Here is a 25942-nt window from a genome sequence, read left to right on the forward strand (position 1 = left end):
TATGTAAACTGCCCTGAGCCATATGGAAGGGCAGTATAGAAATCAAAACAACAACAACAACAACAATAATAATAATAACAACAACCAATGGGCTTAGACTGGAGCAATTTAGCCTAGGATTGCACTGTTAAAATAGTTGCATTTGGATTAGTTTGTGTATCCATTAGTTCAAAATATAGTTTTTTTAAAACTCTGCTTAGATGGCAAAAATATTGATTTGCCACAGAGATCTGTTTGTATTGTTTCTTTTTAAATAAATAGATGGCCCCCCCCCAAGTAACTAAGGGGACTTTCAAATAATTACTAATAATCTTCCAGGTAAAATATCACAAGTACTAGCCAGCAATAAAACTGGTAAAATCTTTAAAAGCAACTAAGCACAAGGGTGAGAACTCAGTCAAAAGGAATGAATCAAGCCAGTATATGCATTAAAGGAGTATCAGAAACCAAGAGCTACCTATTCAGAAGAACGGCTAACAAGGAGTGAAATGGTGAGACCACAAAAAGCCAAACAAATATGGCACACGTTATCCAGGCCTGTATGAAACCCCCCTGAAAAAACTGCACCAGTCTTATTTTTAAAAAGTATCCAACAGGAATTTGCTGATTCCCCCAAATATAATTCATTAAGCTTCATTCAGAATTTCTTGTCAAGTAAAATTTCAACACCATCTCTGGACAAGCCACATTAGCATCATAATAAAACCTTACTCATTTTTACGGGGCTTGACTACAAAATTCATCTCACTAAAACGGAAAAAAAGAACAGAACTACATGCAGGGATATTTTATGTGTTTGTTTGTTTAATTTCTAGCCTGCCTTCCTCCATGGACTCAAGGTGAGTTACATAAAAAATCCCCATAAAACCCAATTCTAAAAACAATACAATCCAAACATTTACTAAAATGGTAACGTCCTTGCTACCTCCTGCAGTCAGCCAACAAGGGTGTGCTATATATTATAGCGGGACTTGAGGGGGGCCTATTCATCTTGCTAACCAGGGCTTAACCAAAGAACTGGCAAAGAGCTCCATTTTAAAGGTCCTGTGGAATTTGGCAGCTCCATCAGGGTCCTTAGTTCTCCTGGGAGGTCATTCCACCAGGTTGAGGCCAGGACCAAAAACACCCTGGCCTGGATTGAGGCCAAGCATATCTTTCTGGGGCCAGGGACCACTAACAGATTAGTGCCCACAGAGCAAAGTGCCCTGCAGGGGGGGCATAAGCAGACAAGTGGTCCCTCAGATAGGCTGGTCTTAAACCATGGATGGCCTTAAAGGTCCAACCAAAACCTTGAACTTGATCCGGGCCAGAACTGGTTACCAATGCAGCTGCATCAGCACTGGCTGGATATGAGTCCTCCAAGATGAACCAGTGAGGACTCAACTAGCTGGAGTACCAACACAATACTGTCAAGTTGTGCTGCGGCACTCTTGAATTTAAATTCTGAGCATCAACAAAGCACAGGCTCAGTTCAGACATTCCATCAAACAATGATTAACAAAGCTTATGTAGGATTTGGTGACAATCTGAATCTATACCCTACAGCTATGCTTTTGGAACTAGTGAGAATAAGCTGAGACTAGGTTTGCCAGATGCATGCCTGGAGTCTCCAGAAGACAGGGGGGTTGATGGGGGGGGGTGGAAATCATAGAGTTAGAAGGGGCCATAAAGGCCTTCTAATATCAATCACTTGCTCAATCTAGGATCATCCTAAACAATCCATGACAAGCATACATTCAACTAATGCTCTGGTCCAACATCACTCAGTGTTCTTTGTTGGAATTTAAACCTGTGCTTCAATGATTCAAGTCCACATCACAAAGAATAAACTCTTATGAACTAAAACCAGATTTTATCCTCAGCAGATATATCATGCAGAGAAAGAGAAAATCTGAATAATGGATCCTAAGAAATGCAAAAAGTATACAGTATGGAAAAAGCCATGTTGGTCTGGAGTAGAATACATAGATTCAAGTCCAGTAGTATACTAGAAAGATTTTTTGGGGGTTGGGGTGAGCTTTTGAGAGTCAAAAGCATTTGATGAATGGAGCTTTGACTCTTGAAAGCTCATATTCTGAAAATCTTGTTAGTCTCTATGGTGACACTTGAATCAAATATAGTATGGAAGTTGTTACCTTTCAGCTGTGATCAATGGGAGCCTCTAAAAATTATACCAAAAGTATGCATTTTAATAGCATGGGCAACAATGAATGTAAATTAAATATGCACTGTACTTACATGGGCATCCTTTCCAGCAAGTTTACACAAATCTATCTTGTCCAGAGAGGCAGGCCAAACTATCTGCAATGCATGTAGAAGAAGTGGAAGATTTTATAACAATATTGTCCCACTGAATTACTTTCCACCCACTGAATTCCTTGCCCCACCCTCCAACAGCCCAAATCATGGCCATTCCTCCACCCCTTCTCTAGCTCCGTGAGTGGCAATTTCATTGCAGCCCTCCCAAATTTCTTCAGCAGTCTTACGAATCTTTGGGCCAAAACTGATGAAGGAAGAGTATGACTCAACATACTTGCATGCACTCCTTATACACAATGCACCACTCATCTAATCTGGTATCTCCATTCTGAGGACTTTCCCTCTCCCAGGTAATATTTAAGATCACAACTTCAATTCATGACATATCAGCATTATTCTTTCTTTCTTTCCTCCTGTTGGCCAAGTTATTGAAGAACAGAATGTATGTTAAAAGCCTTTAACTCTCCTAAATTTGTAGTTCTGCCTTCAAGTTCTGCCTTCAAGTTTTCTTACAATAAACCGATATTAAAGATCCAAAGGATCTTTCCTTCTAGTTTTGTGATTTTTATATCATGCATCTTTGATCTCAAAACTATGATTGCATACAATTTAGTAACAGGAAAAAAACAGAACACTGACAATTTTGTTTATTTATTGTTTATTTATAACTGGATTTGTATGACCGCTGCTCCCAAGGCTGGCTCGCGGCAGTTTACAATTTCGAAATACAAACCATACAACAATTTAAAAACCCATTAAAATACAGTTAAAAACATTCTAAGACTCAACCCAATCTCTGGCAATATACAATTTAATTTAAATCCCACACGAGCCCGTGGGTGGACCAAAGACAGCTAATAGAAATTGGGATGTTGTCACTGGGGACCCTATCGAGTCAGGCCAGTCTATTACTGGCCTCGACCCTAAGGGGAGAGGGGAGCCCGATCTTAATCCCCAGGACCACCTCCCAACCTCAGACAAACACCTGGCAGAAGAGCTTGGTTTTGCAGGCCCTGCAGAACTCAGAGAGCTCCGACAGAGCCCACAGCTCTTCAGGGAGCTCACTCCACCTGGTAGGGACCAGGACCGAATGCAGCCTCCATCCTGTTCATGAGAACGGCATCATATGTCAAATCTCATTTATTCATGTGAGCCTTCTGAATAGGTAAAACATATGTTTTTAAAAAATCAACCAGGCTTTGAGTTTGATCATTTTTCTTACAATAAACCGATATTAAAGATCCAAAGGTCAAAGTTTCCTTCTAGTTTTGTGATTTTTATATCATGCATCTTTGATCTCAAAACTATGATTACATCCAATTTAGTAACAGGAAAAAAAACAGAAGTTTTGATTTAAGTCCATTAATATGTTTTCAGTTAGCAAAGATGAAGAATCCACTATTCTGGCCATGTTTTAAGCAAGGCACATTAAAGATTCAACATCATTTTAAATAGGAGCCATTAATTTATTTCTGATTAAAGCAATACATTAGACGCGCTGGCCATGAGGCCCTCACTCAATAAAGAACAAAGGGGCTTCTCAGAAGAAACATGAGACATTTAATAGGTGATTCTGATATAGGAAATAAACTATTAATTTTTAAAAGGAATGCAGCATCTAGATTGCAAATCTGTGAATGCCTAGGAGGAAAGGCTAACAGTGTAACTTACTTCTAAACAAAGTCATATAGCATTGCCCTGTATTAGCTCAGATTTAATACAGTAGATCAATTAGAAATTTCTTATTAACGTCTTCTGGGGTTTTTCAAAATGTAATTACTTATAAAGAAAATAATGCATAGCTCAGCCTTTCTCAACATTTTACTGTTGAGAATGACCTGAAACATTCGCCTTGCAAAACCCCAGAAGTTGTGCAGTCATACTGAATATGGTTGGGAAGCATAGCTGTGAACATGCCCACCTAGGGCCTCTCCCCATCCATTTCCTCCAGGCCCATCACTGGCTATTTTGGGAGGGGTTGAGGATGAATGCAGATACATGTTCTCCAAGTAACCATGCTAAACAGCTTTGTATTAATGAAAGAAATATTTAACAACTCATTTAGATGGAAAAAGGGGGTAAGATAGGGATGTTCACTCATTTAAAATTTATTTTTAAATGACGGCTGTCATCCACCAAAATTAGCTGATATTAGGCTGATATTCCAGTTATGCTTTGCAAATCTTCTCCAATTATTGCTTCCAAGGAAACTTGATGATAAACTATAAGAAACTATTAGATTTAAGTCTCCACCAAAAACAGGAGATTGAATCCATTACAATTGTTAGTTAAAAAAATTTAACATTGAGAAAGTTAAGACCTTTTCCTATTTAGGGATTCCGTTTCCAGAAGATTTATCCTGGAATCCTCATCTTACAATGGCAGTTAGTAAAGCAAACCCCTGTGCTAATGTTATATTCAGGGATCTCCTGTAATGGATGGGGGGGGGGGCAGTACATTACTGGAGCTGTCCAAGCATTTTAATAAAAAGTGGTTTTCCCTTTTCTTTATGGGTCACTTGTTCAGATTAAGGCTATTTCAGACAGAATCAATCAGCACCTTGCTCAATTTTTAATCAAATTGCTGAATGCACTATGCTGCGTTTCATGTTGTATTATGGGCAGAATTTGGGGGAAATCTCTGGAAATAAGAACATGGCTTTATGGCTTTAATTTGAGATTAAAAGCACTGTTGTTTTGCTGAGCATGGTTTATTAGCTGCCTTGAAATTGGTCACCTTAGATCAGGCTGGATGAAAGCTATTGATAAGAAACTGATTTTAGTTAGCATGACAACTTCTTCTGTTACTGACAATGATAAAACAAAAGCTTCTTCTCTAATTAAAAGGTGAGTCATGGGAACTGATTATGGAGGTTTGTTACTCACATCTTGTAGAGTTTGTTTACCCCTGTCCTTTGGTATTTCTCTCCTGAGGTGCTTACCCCCTTATATGCATTATGGAACTACCCTGTGCTACTGTAGAACTTTTCTATTTGCTAGATTAAATATTTTACTCTCCACAGGTTCACAAGGAATCTACCCCTGTGACCTTAATAAGACTGAAGCATAAATTCAAGTTCTGCTTGAATGTTGCTCTTTTTTCTTAGATTATTAGGGATTACAGTATTAAGCCATTTATTATGGATCAGGCACTACAATGTACTTGAAAGCCTCTGTTTTACCTCTACTTAGAGATAATGATCCTAAGTGGTAGAAAAAATTGTTTCAGTCTTTTTATCCATTGTGTTGAGAAATGAAGGAAATCTTTTTTTTTCTTTTTCTTTTTTGCTGCTCAAGATTTGTAAATCAGTGTGCTTCTAAGAGAATATTAGAAATAGAAAGAAACAGTAAGTGAAATCCCTCATTCCTGGAGCATGAGTTCATGTCTTACTCCTTTCTAGAAGGTTATTCTTTGGATAGGCAAAGTTTTTTTTTGGGGGGGGGAGATGCCAGCAGTTGCCAGCCTCCACTCTAATTTGGAAGGGAATAATTCTGGTGCTAAGGAAGATCTTAGAGAATCTTGCAGGGATTTTGTAAAATTAGAATTCATTGGATGACCATTGACTCTTCATTAAGGACACTTTGCTAAGACTATCTGTTAGCAACTTAATTATATTTCAAAAATTTTCACCAGCCCTTACTAAGAACAATCCAGACTTATCTTCTCTCTCCCCTTCTGCTTCCAACTTGTATGGTAGAGACTGAGTGTATAAACAACCCAGATAGCATCTGTAATGAGTAAGGAACAAACTTGTTTTCCATCCCTTTTCCTAAAGGGATGAGTAAGGAACAAACTTGTTTTCCAGGGGTGAGGGAGAATGGCCTGAGAAAGCCCTTAGAAATATCAATGCACAGATTACAGCATTATCAAATCACTCTGTTATTGCCAATAAGCTGAAAAAAGGAAGGTGGGTTAACCAAAGAATCATTCTTTATTCACTGAATCAGCTGCTAAAAGAGCACATCAGCTCTCTTGAACTTGTAATGTATAGAAACACTACCATATGCGACACTTGGAACTGGAATTCTGCTGACCTTTGGTAACACTACAATTCCTTACATGGTTTCCAAAAATTAGTACATATTTTTCCTCTTTAGAAATTTTTTCAAAGTGGGTTTTCTTTGAGGAACCTGCTCAGGGAATGATAACTGTCAGTAGTGATAGGAGAACAGATATGCCTTTTCCCCAGCTTTCAGCTGCAATGGTTCGTACCTAACACTGTGGATCAGTCTTTTTCAATATTTTGAAAGTGGAGTAACCCCTGAAATATTATTCAGTTTTTAAGTAATCCCAAAAGTGATGCCTGCTGGCCACAACTCCCTGCCATGCCCAGGGAAGTCACATGTTTACAGTATGCATGGCATCACAAATATAATAAAATGCTTGTTAAATAAGAAGCTGGCTTCATTTTTGTGTGTGCAGTACCTTGCCTGACCAAAATCAGGAAGCATTCATCTCATCTCAGCTGTAATAAAGCTCACCATGCAAGGCAGCAATTATCCTAAGGGGAAATGGTCTGTATGATTTGGAGATCACTTGTAACTTTGAGAGCTCTCCAGGCAGAATATCTGAATCCCTTTGCTTGCAACAGCCTTTCTCCAGCCAGAAGAAATTCTGGGAGGTGGGAAGTGGGAAGAGCCAATCCGGGGACGGGGGCAGGGGGGAGTGCAGCAGATTCAGCTCTTCCCTCCCATTCCTTTTCCATTCTGTGTGAATTCAAGAAGGTCACCACAGATCACACAAATGAGCAGAAAACCATGCTGTGCTCCTGACACCTCCTCTGGAGTAACCCTGGGATTACTAGTAATCCTGGTTGACAATGACTGCAGAGTTGCTGACTCATCATTTTCCTCAGGCACAACAAACTCCCAAGCCAATTAAGAAGACCATTTAACAAAGTTTACCCTTTAGGAGTCATCCTTTAGGCAGAACAGCCGAAAATATCTTCAACTTTGGATAAAGACATCTTTGCAGAATTTATGATCTAGTGCTGGACCTCTTAACCCCTTCCTTTGACAGAAGAGATTGAACAGGGCTCAAACACTACTGTCCTCTTCAGGTCCAAGGGTTTCTACAACAGCAATAAAACTGACTTTTCATAAACAACTCACTGTTTTGAACATCACCTTTCCTCAATCAAGTGTGGTCCCCCACAGAGTAATCTCAGAATTTGCCTTTACAGTTATGGAGACTTTGTTATTTATGAGCATGGAAAGTGATATGGTTGAGCCATCTACTCTTAAGCCTCTTAGTGATAATTGTTCATCTTCATTTACAGACTATTTAATGACTTGTCCAGACCTCCTGAGGTTGGAATGCTTTCTATATAATGCCATATGTTAGTAGGTAATTCTTCCGAAACTCTATTGAAAATGACGTATTTGTAGATCTCTCAACAGAAGAGAAATTGACCTCCAAACTCAGTCAATCTATTTAGACTGGTTGCCAAACATGATGACAAATCCCTTTTAGTCTCCTTTTTGCCAAAAGTTATATTATCTAATGGTCTTGTGTCCAATTGCTAAGAGTAATTATTTAGGATGAAAAAACTGAATCCAGTGCTAACTTCGGAAACCTGACAATTATTAGTTGGAACACAGCTGGCTGGAAAAGAGGCATTCCTGATTCTGGAATGTTTCCATGTGGAATAATGATTGTATTATGGTACAAGAATCCTGGCTGTATAACTCTTGCGACTTAGGTGGATGTCACTCTTTTCACCTTCCAACCCCACAGGGGAGGGGCCTCTCCGCTGCCCCTGCATCCAGGAAGGCCTTTCGCAACATTGTAGATGCGGCAAAAGGCCTTCCTGGACCAATGGCCAGCTCTACACCGGCATGCCTGGAGGGGAGGGGCCTCTCCGCTGCCCCTCTCGCCAAGGTGCTGCTCTCCACAAGGGCAGCTCTCCAGATGGAGAAGCTGGCAGCGGGCCCAGGATGTGACAACAAGGTAAGCTGTAGGGGGAGGGTGCATCCTCCTTCCCCTCCCCTTATCCTTACTCCTTTCAAAGCCCATTTTCTTAAAATGGGCTTTGAATCTAGTTACATAAATAATTCCACATTGTGAAAGTTGGAAACTATTTTGAAGGGCAACGCCAATAATGAAGTGATTGAAAAAAGTATTGTTATAATCCGGAGACTCGCTTTGGCATCTTGACCTAGTTGATACATCAATAAGAGACAAAAATATTCACAAATTTATTGTACGGCAAGTGTCGGTCCTTTACTTTTTTTTTTATATTTTGTTGGACCGCTAGGACTTCATTTGGGATTACATCCATGTACATCATCTTTAGATATGCACTTGGGACTGGGTCTACTTTGATTTGGAAAGCCATAATCAATTTTAAATATAAGCAACTTCCAGCATGTATTCAGTTGACAGCTCCAAAGCACTGTTGGTCTTGGTGAAATAATACCACAGAATTTACAGTTGTTCAACAGGCTCCTCTGTGATCTTCAACCTCTTTGGTAGAGGTGATTATTATTTATTATAATATTATAACATTATTATAATGTTAATTATTAAGAAGCTTTTAAAACAAGCCTGGAACCTATTGCTATTAAACTATCATGCCACTTCTAATACCCATAAATTGAGAGGGGTTTTGAGTGGATTTGTAAAGCCTATAAGGTTGAAGTGTCTTCTTTGCTGTTGTTTTTAATTCTTAAATGTTTCCTTGGTGTATAGATTGTTCACTAAATAAAGTGAACGTGATAGAACAAATTAGGAGGAGGATTTTCTTTGCCACTTTCAACAAAGTAGCTTTCAAAATCATTAGTTCATTATGAGTCTTTTTGAGAATGGGCAGGAAAAAGGTCAAAATATAAATAATAATTTTAAAATTACAAAAGTAGAATGTGTCCCTGTGTAATGGAATTCAGAAGAAGACAAGGAGGATTCCTTTAAGGAGGAATAACATTCCATTGTGATTGTTATAATAAAATTCCTGTATCACTTGACTTGGCCCAAAGTCAGGATGTGAAGAATCTTCCAGATGGAACGACACCAAGTATTCATTGAACCAAAGTGGACACTCACTTAGCAGACGGGAGTAAAATCGATCACTGAAGTGATGTGCAGCCATTTTGGCCTGACAGCAGGGTGGATGCATCCATCTGCTGTCAGCCTGAAATGACTGCCAGTGAATCCCTGAACCAAACTGGACAGAAGTCTGTAAAATGTTCAGAGGTGGTGCCTCCCTCATACCTCAATTCAGAGGTATGAACTGAACTATTTTTGTGGGGAAATTTGGTTCATGCCCTAGTTCATGCCCATCCCTAGTCTTTACTTGTAAACCTATTTTATCCAAAAGAAGTAACTTTTCTTTACCTGCAAATATTAGATGACAACTGTCAATGTACTGGATTTTCTGAGACAAAAATCATTATCTTCTAGATAGAAAAGGAAGCTAACATAATGGGGGGGGCTCTGCACTACATACACATGGGGAGGTCCAACCCCATGCCTGAGCCAAGCTCACCTGGCCAGTTTAATTTGTAGTCTAAGTATTGGAGGAAGCTTCTCTGTGGCCTGGTCTAAATGATACAAAACAAAAATCTAATATTTATTTAGACTAACAACATTTAGTCACACACCACTATTTCAAATAGATATGTGGTGGGAAATCATATGAGGGGTTTTAATGGGGCAGGTGGGTGTTTGGGAGGAATTATACTATGAGTCTTTCAGGTGTATATCTCAACGTTAGGACGAGATCTGAATGATATACTTAGCAAAGAGAGTTATGCTGTCATGTGCTTCATTTGTTCACTCACAAATGTTAGCATGTGTATTTGGCATGTTGAGTAGGTTGTTACTTCAGCCATCCACTTCAGGAATTCTGTGATGATTTTGACATGATCTTTTTAGGCCCAGGGTATTTTGAATGTCTGCATTATGTTCACAATACTCTAGATACTATTTTATTCTTGCTCCATTTTATTACATGGAACTCTTTTCCTTTGCTTTGCAATAGACTTGGCTTTTACCGTTTTATGTATAAACAACATTTCTGGATTGTTCATTATTTTGCAAAAGTTCAAGGAATGCAGCCATAAAAGGGAAGAGAAAGTTCTTTCCATTGGGAACCATAAATTTACACAACACTCTAAAAACACACTACTTCCTGTCTCCAGATGCAGGTTTCAAAATCAAGATGCTCCAAAGAGCAAGAGCTTATGATCTGTCATCACTGTGTGTGCAAGTGGGAGACCAAAACAGCTTGTGTCAAAAAGGTTCTTGGGAATTTTATCTGTTTATCACTTCGGCCAGATGTAGCAGAGGCTCCTAGCACTCACAGTGTCTGTATGCTGGCAGTCCGCCAAAGTTTTGCTGCTCTTTGATAGCAAGTCCATTTCAGCAGTCATGGATGGATCTTCCAAGTAATTCCACAGTGATAATTGGAATAGCTTGTTATCCATCCTTCTCCTCCTGTCTGAGCAGTGTGGTATCTCAGGCTGTGTATTTGGCTAAAGCAAGCTAAAAAATACCTGCAAAATATATTACTGGTATTGGGTGGGGGGGGGTTATTTAAACCCATTACAGATGGTCTGATTTGATTGGATTTTATTTGGATACATTCAGCTTTACCAATTATCTGGGGCTGGCTCTTCTTGTAGCTTGGTTTAAACTGGGCTGCAAGAGAAGGTAGCCCAGGATTGGCCAAAATGGCACGGAGCTCTCAGCTCCTACCACCTTCTCAGGTTTACGTGCAGCAGTTAGGCCCCTCTCTGTCACATGCAGATCCTGCGGAAAGCTTCTCCTGCAGTGTGGTTTAAACTGTGCTGCAGTTAAAGCCAAGCCAGCCCCAGGGTTGGACTGGCTTTTTTCAGACCTGGGATTTTTCAGAAATACCCATTTTTTCAGATTAAATAGAACCAAACAACTCCCCCTTTTTTTGCATAGCCCTAGTGGGCTATGTTGTACAAAATTTTGTACAAATATGCAGTGCAATACATCACAAGAGAAATATTTCAAATGTGTTTAACTTCCCCCACCCCCGAGATTCTTAGGGAATTATTTTATCTAACCCCTCTTTATTCTATCATTTTGGTCATGCTATTGACTTGGGAGAGTAATTTTGTGGGTAAACTGGAATCAACATGGACCACATCACGGGTGGATTTCAAACCACCCTTGACAAAAACCCATCTCTCTTTATTTAATATGTTGCTCTGATTTTATTATTCTGCTCTGAGTGATTCAGTGAGCTGGTCAAGCCTTCCTATAGCAGCTGTTCAAGTTGACTAATCACCACTGCACAAACACTTTTTTCCACTAGATTTATAACCATCACCATAATTCAGATTTATTTGAAAGGGCTCAAACAATAAAAGCAGTCATTCAAGAGGCTAATTCCCACTTTGGGACACTGCATTCGGCTTTGGTGTCAAAGAGAAGTACGTTCAACCATCCCGCCTCCAATCTGTTTACACTAATATAATTTGCAGGAAGACATTTAATATTCTACAGTTACAGTTTGAGTCCCTAACAGTCACCTGAAACAAAATGTATTTTGTCAGATGACTCTGAAAGCCAAGGAGCACAAAGGACAGGCTTCAGCCCCTGGTAGACCCCAACCTGTACAGTTTCCTCACACAGGAAAGGCTGCAGTAGAGGAGGGTGGCACCCAGCCAACGCAAACCACAGACCATCTAAACACAGCACAGCACAGACATCACATTCTAACACTTATTTGCTACTTGCAAGCCCAGGATTCTTTAAGTGCCTTTGATAAACATTAAGTCAGCAGGACAGGCACATATGTTCTGTAGTAGTACAACGAGCAATTGCAGAGAAAAACAGACAGGCAAAAAGGACCGTTGAACCAACGTTTAGTAAACTCAACTCTGAGACATTTGAAAATGAAATAAGGCCCCTTTTGAAAGGCCTCTTAAAAACTGAAATCCCACTAAAGGCCCAATACCTTGGGGTAGCAGCTTACTTTGCACTTAGAGCACACTGTTCCTAAAACTTATTTCCTATTACAAGGCCCTAAGAGAAGCTTATCAGAAAGAGACATATGCTGCTGAAAAGCTGTAAACAGAAAGTCTCCTGTATCCTTGTGAGTCAACAGCCACAGCAAAAGGAAACTGCAAAAGTTGGCCAGAGGATACACTAAGGCGTTTGTTTACCAGTCTGAAATTATAAGGGGCACAGGAAAACCTAAAGGAGAGAAATTGACGTGCCTCTTGAGTAACTACTAGCACTGTATCAGAGTCAAGGGGTATGTGTGTGTGGAGGGGCAAGCATGGAAGCAGCAAAACTAGGACACCTACCAACAAGATCAGGGTCTTTACAAAATGAAGAGATGCTACTCCCCCCCCCCCACCTCCAGTACACAGAAAAACAGGACTTTATAAATTCACCACTAAAAAAGGAAACTTCTGTCCTATTTTTTTTAAAACCCACCATGTTAAGAAACAAAGATGATCTTGGAGCACAAAGTCTCAACAGCAGTTGAGCTAGTTAAAGGAGGGAAATGGGGAAGAGAAATTTGTTGAGAACAAGAGGATGAGATTTTGATAGATGTCATGGAATTTCCAAATTGGTCCTCCTTCTCATAAATCCTCATGAGAACTCAACTTGTGGAATAATAAGAATTCTAATATGCCAAGATCCTTATTTGATGTGACTTCTATGGTATTTTGCAACACAGAAAGTCATTTGTGGTCAAGAGACGGCTATGAATCAGTCCTCTGCCATCAGCTCAGTACTGAATGAAACAGAAACACCAAGTATGATATAACATCATGGCATCCACCGCTTCCTCTTCAATTCTCGTTTTGGGTCTGCTGGGCACTCAGCTGAATCTGTTAGAGCCTCTGGCTCATGCTCCACTGCAAAACAAAGAAAACCTCCATAGCTATCTAAGGGGCATAATCAGGCTTGCTCACCAAGTGAATCCACGAGTCTGAGTTCACCTGAAGATGAGGCTCCAAAAGAGCATAAATCAAGCAGAAGATATAACCCAATTGTCCTGTGCCATCTTTACTATTAGAGGGTTTCAAGCAAGGCTTCTACATTCCCTTTGGGAATCCTTGCATGCTTTTTGATTTGGGTAATTTAAAATCTTCCCAGATGTTGTAGTTGCTAAGGGAGCCAAAGAGTGTGCTGCCAGCCAGGTTGCTGGCCTTTCAGTTCCCCTCCTTTACCAAATCTGAGGGTTTCTCCCCTAGGGATGGTTCTTAAGAAGGCATTGGGTGAGTATTGCTTGATATACTTTCCACTTCTCCTACCCGAAAGGTATGTCTGTAAATGAGGTCACCCCCCAGGAATGCTGATGTGTTTTTATGCATCTTTTGATTATGCAGCCAACTTAATTATGGCTTGCAGCTCTTATGGCAAAATGTGATTTGCAGTCTGCCTTTTGGCTTCTACCAGTTTATTCTAGTGATCACTGCTTGTTGGAATTTAAATGTACGGGTCTTGGTACATAGAAAAAGCAATGCCCATGCTCTGTTTGGTTGCTTGTGTGACTTTTGAAGCCTTTACCACTTGATTGAGTCTATACAAGGCTCATCTTGGCTCCCTGAAGATAAATTGGCCACCCTCAGGGCTATTGTCATGGCTTGGCAAAAAGTATATATCAAGGAGAGTTATTTATTAATAAATTTATATACTACCCCTCTCTGCCATCTTGGGGGAATGAACAACAATAAGATTATAATATAATAAAACAATAAGGCAGTTTTCCCAAGGTGGGCTTTTTGTGGCCATCTGGCCAGGGCTCCCTCTAGGGTTCTTTCTCTTCACCATGACATTAAGGGCATGAACGTGGAGTTGGTGGTTTGGTTAAGTTTCCTTTCCATGGCATGTCTATCTGACAAACTCATCTTGACCTCACCCTGTCCTTGCAAATTCATTCAGAAGCTTCTGGCAGAATTGGGTTTGGAGTATTTTAATAGCCTCTGGGGTGCTAGTTGTTGACCTAGTAACTGAGCTGGGACAGACATCCTCAGAGGCTTGCCCTGAGGAGAATTGCTGCTTTGTATGGTAAACTTTATGACAGCTGAGATTTATGCTTCCTTATTTTGCTCAGACAAGGTACTGCACACACAAAAATGAAACAAACTTCTTATTTAACATGTATTTTATTTTATTAGTGATGATGCCATGCACAGTGTAAACACTTCTGGGGAGGTGTGGCCAGCTGACATCACTTCCATGTTTATTCGAAGCCTGAAGAATAATTCAGGGGTTATTCCATGAGCAAAAGATTGAGAAAGGTTGCACTAAATGTTGCTGTGTCATGGTGGCACCAGTACTGAGTTCCAAGGTTGCTAACTGGCAAGATTGCCAGGGACACTGTCAATGTTGCATTTTCATTCAGCAAAAGCTTGCCACTGTGATGCCTGGCTAGGTAACTTCTAGATTGGATTACTGGTATGTTTTTCTTAAGTAAAGCATAAAGAGAGTGAACTTTATCTGAAAAGGACTCAAAGGAAGTTAAAAGTGCCTAGCAGGGTTCTTGAAAGGTGAACATCTGTAGGTGCAGCATGGAGTTTTGAAATGACCTCAACTCTCTGGGAGTCAGGAGTTCTTCCATTAGCTCCTAATGAGAGACTAAGGTATTTAACGCTGGCTCTCACCAGCAGGGCTTTTTATCAGCTGGCTTGGAACCCAGTATCCGGAATTAAAGTGAGCACTTCCCTAGTAATGTCTCGTGTCTTTTCCTCCATGTCAGAATGAATTAACACGTCACCAACAAAAGAAAGCATGTGTGTGCGTGACTGAAGCTCGAGCCATTCCTACATTTGCACAACATATGCATGGCAAATGCTAGAGCCGGAGTGAAATCCTTGAGGGATTCTTTTAACTGTGAACTGCTAACCTCTAAAAGTGAATGCAAATTTATACCAGCATGATTCATGCAGGCGGATGGAATGGAATGCATTAGCTGAATCAATCACACTGTAATATTTAGCTCCTGCAGCAATGGCTGCCAGGATTTCATTGTACATTGCTACAACTAGGGCAACTGGTGGTGTTATTGTGTTGAGAACACAAAAGTCTCCAAGTGACTCTGTCCACCTTCAGGACTAGCCATAAGGATGTGTGGCAGATGGCTTGTATAGGAGTAATGACATCCCATTTTAAAAGTCCTTCTATTGTTTTTCCTATTCCTATCTCCACTTCAGTAAGGTTTGGGTGACGCATTCAGTCTTGAGAATCCAGTTTTCTGAGCACTACCTCTTTGTCCAAGAGGTAGTAGCTTAGGGGGACCCAGGCTCGGGTACTTAACAGTGGGACACAATATTGCCACGGGGCTGGCTGCTATGCTTCCACTTCAGGATGGGAGACTGGATAATTGTCTTCAGTTTGCATGGAAGAGACAAAGGGATATGGGCTAGGATGACCTCCTGTCTACAGTTTGGTATGCCATCACCTCTTATGGACCTCTCGATGCACTAGTGATCCTGCTTGGAGAGAATGACCTACCTGTGTATAAAAGTGTCAACCTCACTTTGGCCATTAGACTGACTTATAGACTCTGCATTCTTGGCTTCTGCAGATGGAATTATTCTGGTCTGAGCTTCTGGAAAGCTTCCGGAGGGGAGTTAATTGTTAGTCACCCTGATTTTTTAAAAATTGTCTCCTTTGAACAAGGCTGAGAGGGTACAGGTCTCTTGCTGGGGTCATGGTGTGTACTACTCCTTTATCGATTGCAGCACTAGAAGCTTTTGGTGGGAGCAAGGCAGCTCTTGTTGTGGTTCTGTAATATACATCCACCAGTTTTCATTCTACCTACACACATACACACAGAACAGTATGCATCCCAATCACATAGACTTTATTTTACTTCAAACATTTTAATTCTGCCTTGCCATTCAGGTAGGCTAGATCCACAGGGATATAAATGTCAATACCCGGACCCTGAATTGGGCCTGGAAGCAAATTAGGAGCCAACAAAGAACAAAGATAGAAAAAAGATATGGTCTTTTAATATGACTCCAGTTGACATCCTACCTGCAGTTGTAGCTTCTTGAAACTCTATGGTGTATTCCAGTAATCCAATCTAGAAGTTACCTAGCCAGGCATCACAGTGGCAAGTTGCTGTTGGCTTTTTTCCCCTAGTAAAGGTTGCAGATAGCTCACAAGGTGAAGCCCATGAAAGGTCCTGGCCCCAGCCTGGTGGAATTCTCTCCCTGGAGAGATCAGAGCCCTGCAGGACTTTGGACAGTTCCGCAGGGTTTTTAAAACAGAGTTGTTCCACTGGGCCTGTGGTTGAGGCCAGGAACAAAATGTAAGTTCTGGCCTCCCAGCCCAAAATATCAGCCAGAACTTGATTGGTACCTCCTCCACTGGGAAACTAGAGGTATTCTGAACCAATTGTATGTAGAAAATTTTAAGCTGCTGTTATTTTAGCAGAGTTTTTTATATATGCTGTTACCTGCCCAGAGCCTTTGCAAAAAGGCAAGTTAGAAACAAAATGTTATTATTATTGTTGTTATTATTGTTATTATTCCTACATCACACAGTCTGGGTACCTGCAGAAACTGAGTGTACAGATTTAATATGTCTCTATGCAAATCAAACTTTGAATGCATGGAAGTCAACACAAGGCTAATCAAATGCATCTTTATCTGCCCTCTTACCCTCATAAAATTCAAGTGCTCAATGACCATCTAAAGCAGGGGTAGTCAAACTGCGGCCCTCCAGATGTCCATGGACTACAATTCGCCAGCATTTGCTGGCGGGGGCTTCTGGGAATTGTAGTCCATGGACATCTGGAGGGCCGCAGTTTGACTACCCCTGATCTAAAGAGTATGGACTGTCTCCACTGAGAAGGTCTGTGTTGGAATTTTTGTATCATCTAACTTTAGATTGTTGTAATGAAATTTGTCATAACTTCTTCAAACTTGAAAGCCATTGTTTATGTGTTATAACTTATCTGGCTACATTGTATATATAATCAATTTTACCATCAACTTCTACTTAGAGGACCCATGGATTTGAATAGCTTTAATGGTTAATTTGGGCTTTTTAGAATTTTATCGATGCAAATTCTTATAGTAACCTGACTGTAACCCGCCGCGAGCCAGCTTGCCTGGGAGCAGTGAGTAATAAATATAAATAACAAATAAATAATAAATTATTATTATTATTCACTTTAGGGGGGGCTACAAACAACTGTAGGAAGAGGAGATGAAATAATGAATAACTCAGATGCATAGTACACGTTTTGTCTACCACATGAATGCTTGCAGCAGGATACCAGGTACTTTGAAAAGCACTGCAAGGCCACAGTTTGTATCAGGACCACAACACAGGGGGAAGGAGGCCATTTTCCTGACCAGAGGGGGTGTACACATTCATAGAAGTTAAGAAGTGGATCATCTAATGGTCTATCTAGTCCAGTGGATCATCTAATGGTCTATACAGTGGCCAACCAGTTCCTGTGGAGGGCCAACAACATAGGAAAGGTGCTACAACCCCATAATAATCTTGGTTGTTCTCTTCTGCACGTTTTTCCAGCTATGCAATGTCCTTTCTGAGATAAAATAACCAGAACAACACACTAGTATTACAAATGAGCCTATATCATAGATCCATATATGCTGTTCTATTTTCAGTCCCTTTTCTAATAATTTTCTGCACAGAGAAAATTTGCCTCCCTTGGAATATGCGACCCTACATTTAAAAAAAATGGTGTGGGAGAAGGCAGAATGCCCTCTTAACCCTGCTCCATATCTCTGATTTGATATGATATGATTTGAAACCTTGCCCAACAGGACTCACAGCTGGTGTCCTGTTGCAAATCCCTGTGGTGATGACGTGGTAGACATTATGTGAAGTTTAGCCCTCAGTAAAAGCTCTCAGAATCCTTGGCTAGATTAAACATGTGCACATTGCTGCCAGAAATCAATAGCTACTTTGCAAAATTGTGATAATCTTCTGTGGCTACAGTGAACCAACAAACATCTTGGCCAAAGTGGAACTGTACAAATCTCATTAGGTAATAAAATGGTTCATGTAGAGTTAGCTTTCATAATGTATGAAAAAGGAGGAGTTATACTGCCATTTACTTAAGTTCTGTTTTGAGGCCCAGGCAAGACCTATTCCATTGGATGAGACCTCTAGGGTCATCTAGCCCAACCCCCTGCACAATGAATGAACTCACAACTACCTGCCCACCCATAGTGACCCCAATTTCATGCCCAAGTCATCCCCCCACCAAAAATCTCCATAATCCATCCTGGTCATAAGAAAAATAAGATAAACAACTAATAACAAGAATCCTGTTGGATTTTATCATAGTATTTTACTGATGCTGACAAGTTTGGCTGAATTAAAGCAATGTATGAAATACTCGAAGGTAAAGTTATTAACTTCAAAGTCTGTTGAAGTCTATGGGCCTGCTAGGATGTAATTCTTAGATCGGCCCTGTAAATCCTTTCACGCTTCAGGATTTGTTTTCTCATCAGTCCACGAGGCAGGATGCAAAGCAATTGAAAACACACTTATCAGACAAACTACAAAAATAATGAAACTGACCTTTTTTACATTTTTGTTTATGTCAGCCAGGTTGAGCAAGAAAACATGGTCTTTACTGCCGAGCAGCAGCCAACCCCTCTCCTCATCCAGCAGAAGAGTTCGAAAATCCAGCCCCTCCGCTGAACCCAGGAACGGAACACAGCTGTTGGAAAGCAGCAGGTCTGAGAGAGAAGAAAACTTTGTAATAAAAATGGGTACACATGGCTCTCTGATGTCTTCTACAAATATATGCACCCTGAATGATCTCTGCAGGTAAGGAAAACAAAATTTCTTGCCAAAGGACTGGGAGAGGCAGTATGCAGTTTTTATGACATTCCAACACCACAATCCCCATTTGACTGTATATTGCAAGGAGGTATTATACAATGAAAGATGGGAGCCTTTTGGGTTTCAATTTAGACAAAAATACTGTAGGGTGTATAATCTATCCAATAATGATGGGCAGTATATAAATAATGGAGACATTACAACCCCTCTATTACAACTTAGGTTCACTCAATAAAACTGACTGTATGGAGAGTACAAAGTCCCTCTTCACAATGGTGTTCACTACCATGAAATATGGTGACCTTGTTCAGATGGATTCTAAAATGAATCAGACATATTAAACAACGATTAGGCATGACATCTGCCATCAAGCATTCTTTTTTTCCCCTCAGCTCTTCTCTGAGGGTCACGGGAGGCCTAGAAAACATGTTTTAGGCCATTTACCATACAAAGGCCAGGAGATAAGGAGTATGATTGAGCATAATTCTGAATAATCTCATAACCCTCACTGGGATTAATGGTCTCGGAGAGAAACAAGCCCATCACTTCACCTCAATTCACTAAGAATGTTCTAAAATAAAAGATTGGGTCTTTCTGGCACTCAAGACTATTAAAACATATAATAGCATTCTTGGTTCTACATTCAACATCACGCTGACCCAATCTGGACTATATGCTTCAGCAGCTGTGTCTATACATGTGATAAATATAAGGTGTGATGGTGAAACTCAAAACCACTGCACCAGCTTCCACAACCATGAAAGGACCATAAAAGGTCAAGCACATGAGCACTCATAAAATACTGCTGAAATTTTGGATGAGTGTCTTCCTCCCACATTTCACTGCTAATTTGAACAGACCACATGCACACTGGCAACCACAGACAGACCACAGATTGTAGCAGATGAGGGAATCTACCAATTGTCACTCTTCACCACATGTCAAATATCGTCTGCAGTTTTGAAGGCAGTAACAGTTCAAATATTTTTAACAATGGTCATGTTTCAAAGGTCCAAGGTACCTGAATGGTTCCCAACATAAAACATTTCACATTGGCCATCAAACCCCTAAACTGGGTGTCAGAAAGTAACAATGAACAAAAAGAGAACTTTGCAGTTCCCTGAGGGAGTGAAGAGATGAACAGCTCAATTTCCTACTTGGCCCTCCTTGGATATAGTGGCCAGTTAATGATTTTAAAACAATTTCAACTGGGCCCACCTTTTGAAATCATTGTTGATTAGTTCAAAATTTGGAGGCATTGTGTAATGTGCCATTTGTATGTTTGACCACTAAAGAAGGCTACTTGGCCAAAAAAAATGTATGGTCAGGGTTGCATATGATCATTATTTGAAAAAATTGAATAATTGTATTTTGTTGAAAAGCTATTATTTGGGCTTATAAATTATTTTTGCTTTGTAATAAATACTGATATTTTTCAAATGATTCTTTTAACTTTGTACGTAGAGAAGTTGAATTCTTAGGCCTGTATATGTTGATTTCATTAACCTCTGTGTTCTTAATTCATGTTTTGGATTAATTTCCCCCCCTTCTTCTTGATTTATCCCTTGTTCCTAAAACACTTATGTTTCTTGCAAGGATGCCAAATAAAGCAAGGCCATCTTTCTTACCAAACTAATTCAAAAAGAAATACTTCACATGAACATTTGTGTTCTTAATTCTGACACAGCACATGTCCACACCTTCCTAGTCTTTTAAAGCTCTGGGAATACCCATCTTTTCACATGCAGGGAGGGCAAGACAGCACAGAAGGGAGCACCTGAGCCAACTGGAGAACCAGTTTGCTATAGTGGTTAAGAAAAGCAGCCTTTAATATGAAGAACTGGGTTTGATTCCCCATTCCTCCTCATGCAACCAGTTGGGTGACTTTAACCCAGTTACAGTTCTCTCTGAACTTTCTCAGCCTCACCTACCTCAGAGAGTATCTGTTGTAGGAAAAGAAAAGGAAGGCGGTTGTAGGAAAAGAAAAGGAAGGCACTTAGAGATTCCTTTGGGTAGTAAAAAGTGGGGTACAAAAAAACAGCTCTTTTTCTATACCACAGAGTTATATTCCATGTCTACAAAATTCTTAACTAATGCAGGGTTATAGTTGCTTCCCCAGCAATGAACACCCCTGAAGATCCAGAATAATGAATTCCCCACCCTCACCCCTGAACATATATCACGGTCATGTCAAAATGTTTTCCTAGAATTGGTACCTGGTTGGACATGTATGTACCAAGGTTCACATGCCAATCCCAACTTTAAACTCCATTCAGAATGATGCATGCTTCTATGAGGAACAGGGGAGGAGAGAAGGGGGCCTGGTTTCTAAAGCTACACAGTCTAAGCGGCCAGGCTGCATCCTTTTTGGACCACCTGAAACTGTTGAGACGGACAGGGAAGTCTTGCCCGAGTAAGCAGCCTACCCTGCTCGCTGCACTCTCTTTCTCTTCAGGTAACAGAAGACATCAGAGAAACCAAGTTTAGATCCCCAACCTCCCCAACAGGCTAAGCTACCAGGGTTGGGAATGGAGGACAGTCCTAGTACAGGTGCATCACAAGTGGTTAGTGGAACCCCACTATGGATCTCACATCTTTAAACTGCTCACCGGGAGCGGTATAAATAAAACAGTAAGGGCTTCGGGGGTGGGCGCTGTCCAGGATGGGGGGGACCAATAATTGGCCCCTGGCCCTGGACTGGGAGGTGCCCACCCCCAAATGTTGCCCACTTTCGCCCCACGGTGGCCATTCCTGTGCTGGCCGCCAAGAAGCAAAGTGGGCCCAGAGGCCCCAGGAAGCTGGGCTGCGAGGGGGGGAGAGGGCTTCGCACCTGAAGCTGGCCTGGGAAGGGGAGAAGAGGGCTTAGTGGCCAGGGCTGGAGCTGTGCCGGCACGTCACAGACACGCCAGCCCAGCTCCTGCCTCAGACGCAAAGCCGGGAAGCTGGGCTGGGGGGCTTCATGGTTGGGGCCGGAGCTGGGATCCCATTCCCGGCCCCGCACAGAAGCTGCCCTACCGCTGCGTGCCACCCAGCCACGTGGAGCCTGCCACTGGAGCCCACCCGATCATCCCAGAGCCGCCCCGCTGCTGGAAGCTTCCTGCGTCCCTGCCAGAATGCCCAACGTGTCAGGCACGTGCTGGGCCTGCTCCCAGCGCTCCGCGAAGTCACCCACACAGAGACGGAGCCACCAGCTGGGTGAGTTTTCCCACATCCCTGCCCGCATGCCCGCCATGACAGGGACCCAGCAGCCCTGCTCCCAGCCCTACCCCCAGCTGCCTGCTTGAATGGGAGTGTCCTGGCCGCCCGAGCCTTCCCCAGCCCCTCAGACCAGCCTCCCAACCCCGCAGGGGCCCAGCGGGGAGCTTGATGGCGCCACTGGTCACAATCCTGGTGAGTGCACCCAGGGGATGGCCTGCCACTGGAACAGCTGCTGCTGAAATACATTGGCCCCACCCGCACCCAGCCGCTCTGTTCTAGCACCCGCTGTATTTCAGCAACAGCGGGCTTAAATTCTAGTAACTAACAAATCTGTAAGGGACCAATTGATTACTAGTCTGCACTTCTATTCCTTCCTCACTTTAATTTCTCTCTTAACTGAATTGCAGGGAAACAGCATCCACAAACAATGCATTCTACAATGCAGGCAGTGAATATAGAGCACTAAGTTATAAATTTCCATGTTGTGCTCCAGGTTCCAAATACAAAAGCATGGGGAGAAGCCCTGCACGTAAGTCTGGTTTCAGCTAAGATCCTAGAAGAATCCCAGAAGTTCACGGGGGGGGGGGGGGAATAAATCTACATACTTACAGGAGCTGCAGAACACAATTTCTTTATTGCAACCCAATTCCAGCTAACATAGGAAATGAAAACTAAGACAAAAGGACAATTTCAGGGGAAAGAGTTTCCCTCCACTCCTAAACAGGTTTCAATTAACTCTTTACTATCCATTTTATGGCATTCACACACACAGGCACAAAGCAGAACAGGAGAAAATGGAAGAGAATGCTCCCATGGCAGCATTTGATGGCTTCCACCAAGCTCACCAAGTGACAAGGTAACTCACCCCCAAAGAAACAGACTCTCTTGCAAGAAAAACCTTGAAGGGAATTTCAGAGCCCCCCCCCCCCCCCTCCAGTCTGGAATAGCCACTGAAGGGCAAAGCTGAAGGCAGCGGAGGGTGTGTGTGTGTGGGCAACCTGGATCTGCTGGTGTCAGCTGAAGCAGGAGGACACCCTCTGAACTGCAGCGAGTAGCAAATGAGTGGCAAATGAGTGGCAAATGAAAAGGACTCCTGGAACTGGAATTACAACCCTCAAAAAGGATGACAATCCTTGATTGTACTCAGATTTTTAAAATTCTGTTGTTTTCTTTTTTATGCTAAAGAATTTTAGAATTCAGGATAATACTTGTAAATGTTTTCAGCAAAGTGAAGGTATCAAACTATCCCTGGGAAGGTTGCCCCACTGTTACTTGTACGGTACAAATAACAGCACCAGTTGTTATTTCCTAGTGCCCTGCTGGCTCTAGTGCTATGGGCCCTGCAAATCCTTAAACCAGGCTTGATTCTATGTAAGAAAGGGATAGGGACCTCCAAGAAAAGCAACACAGTATTCACCATACCTAGAGATAGTTCAAAAGCTGTTTCACCTGCCCCTTTCTCCTGCATCCATTCACCAGCTATTTCCTAATTCATTTCAGATGTTTTCATGAAATAACCTTGCAGAGTTATGGTATGGCATCCCATACAAAAACAAAAACAAAAAATTTCTCTGTCCTCTTTCCTCCAACTGAGATCATTTTACAATTATAAAAAGAAAAAAAATAATGGTAAGTTAATCATTGTTTACATCATTACAGAGTTGATGTGGGATAGTTCTCAAAGTTTATTCTTAGTTCAGCTGCTGCATAAACTTTGCTGTCACCAAGAGGTCACCCTGCCAAACACAGTTGGAGGGATTAATGATAAGGAAGAGCCAGCAATCGGCCCTAAAATATCACCTTCTTAAATTCTAAATATTATGCTACATTCCCCTCTATCTCATCCACTGAGTCTGTTTTGCAAATGTTTCTTCTTTTCTACATATGTCAAAGTTATGGTTGGATTTCCCCCAAAAGGCTTAAACTGAGCAGAAGCCACCAAATTTGCTCTGAAATTTAAGCAAAAATATCAGTGCCAGCTCTACACTTTGGGGACATCTTATATGCAGGACGAGGTTGTACCATTGACAAATAACCTCTTCCTTATTTTTAAAATTAAAACCTTAAATATTCCAGTAATGGTGTTTACAGAAATAACGCAAAATTATACTTAGGGAAAAAATTACAAGGAAAGCAAATTAGACATAATATAGTAACAATTTAATTATAGAACCTCCTCCTTTCTATCAGTACCGATTACATAAAAGTATCTTACAAGAGTCATGCTAGATCATACCAGTTAGCCCATCCGCTCGAGATACCCTGCCGCTGCCCTCCACCCCTGTATTGAGAATCACTTCCTCTGACCATGAAGGTTCCATTTAGTCATGTTGACTAGTAGCTATTAACAGAGCCTGTCTTCCACAAAACTATCTAATCCTCATGTAAAGTCAATTCATCCAGTAGCCTTTACCATAAAAAGTAAAGGTATCCCCGGTGCAAGCACCGGGTCATGTCTGACCCTTGGGGTGATGCCCTCTAGCGTTTTCACGGCAGACTCAATACGGGGTGGTTTGCCAGTGCCTTCCCCAGTCATTACCGTTTACCCCCCAGCAAGCTGGGTACTCATTTTACCGACCTCGGAAGGATGGAAGGCTGAGTCAACCTTGAGCCGGCTGCTGGGATCGAACTCCCAGCCTAATGGGCAAAGCTTTCAGACTGCATAAGTGCTGCCTTACCACTCTGCGCCACAAGAGGCTCTTGCAGCCTTTACCATAAATGGCAGCAGAAAATTCCATGACCCTCTTTGAATGAAAAAGTACTTCCTGAAAGACCTCAATGTATGACTGATGAAACTCTTAAAATTGCTAAAAACAAATATCTAATTGTTTTAATGTACAGCCTATATCCCAGAGAATAGGCTACTGTTAGGACAGAATTTGAAGACACAGAATACTTTCCAATTAGCAAAGGTGTCAAACAAAGAGGTATTTAGTCTCCCTATCTATTCAATCTATATTCAGTTGGATTAGATGAAGTTGTGAAAATTGATGGAAGGAACATATAAGGACTCCACATTACTAGTAGAAGATAGTGAAGATTTGAAATGACTACTGATGATGAGTAAAGCAGAAAATGCCAAAAAGAGGACTGCAGCTGAATATCAGAGCAGTATTGACTCCTTTAAGTCTGACAATATAGCTCCATCATCAATCAAGAGGGAGACTGCAAACTAGAAAGAAGGAGATTGAGATTAGGAAAGGCAGCCCTTATGAAGGAACTAGAAAGGATTCTTATGTGTAAGGATGTGCCACTGGCAACCAAGTTCAAGTTAATTCATATCATAGTATCCCCTATAACTATGTATGGGATTGAAAGTTGGACAACCAAGAACGTTGACAGAAAGTTGATTCACTTGAAATACAGTGCTGTAGAAGAGTTTTATGGACACCAAAGACTACCAAAAAGACAAACCCATGGGTTCTAGATCAAATGAACCATAAACTCTTCCTAGAACAGTGGTTCTCAACCTGGGGGTCAGGACGACCCTTTCACAGGGGTCGCGGAAGAGTGAGCAGCTTGACCGGGGGGGGGCATTGCCATTGTTGCCACTCCTTCTGCAGGTGCCGCACTTCGCCACCAGCCACTCCAGCAGTGCCTCCAGCGTGGCGCAGTCTCCCACTAGGCGCTTCAGGTGGTGGTGCAGCTAGGCAGGATAAGAGGCAAAACTGAACTGAGAAACTCTAGAAAAAAAACAATTTATATACAATCATGAACA

At 41.4% G+C, this 25942-nt stretch overlaps 1 protein-coding gene across 6 annotated transcripts in view; it reads right to left on the bottom strand.

The window, feature by feature from the left end:
• Positions 1-25942, bottom strand: part of SEMA3D (semaphorin 3D) — a 165565-nt gene that overhangs the window by 95655 nt on the left and 43968 nt on the right. For all 6 annotated transcript variants that reach the window (XR_013231065.1, XM_077337862.1, XM_077337863.1 and 3 more), the window contains 2 exons: positions 18760-18920; positions 2239-2301 (listed from right to left, as the gene is read on the bottom strand). Coding sequence is in view for 5 of the 6 variants with exons in the window: in XM_077337862.1 (XP_077193977.1) it covers positions 2239-2301; positions 18760-18920 (224 nt within the window). In the remaining variant the exon portion in view is untranslated. The remainder of the gene's footprint in view (positions 1-2238; positions 2302-18759; positions 18921-25942) is intronic.

The sequence above is a fragment of the Paroedura picta genome, chromosome 5 (genome assembly GCF_049243985.1).
Source record: "Paroedura picta isolate Pp20150507F chromosome 5, Ppicta_v3.0, whole genome shotgun sequence".
NCBI classification, from domain to species: domain Eukaryota; kingdom Metazoa; phylum Chordata; class Lepidosauria; order Squamata; family Gekkonidae; genus Paroedura; species Paroedura picta.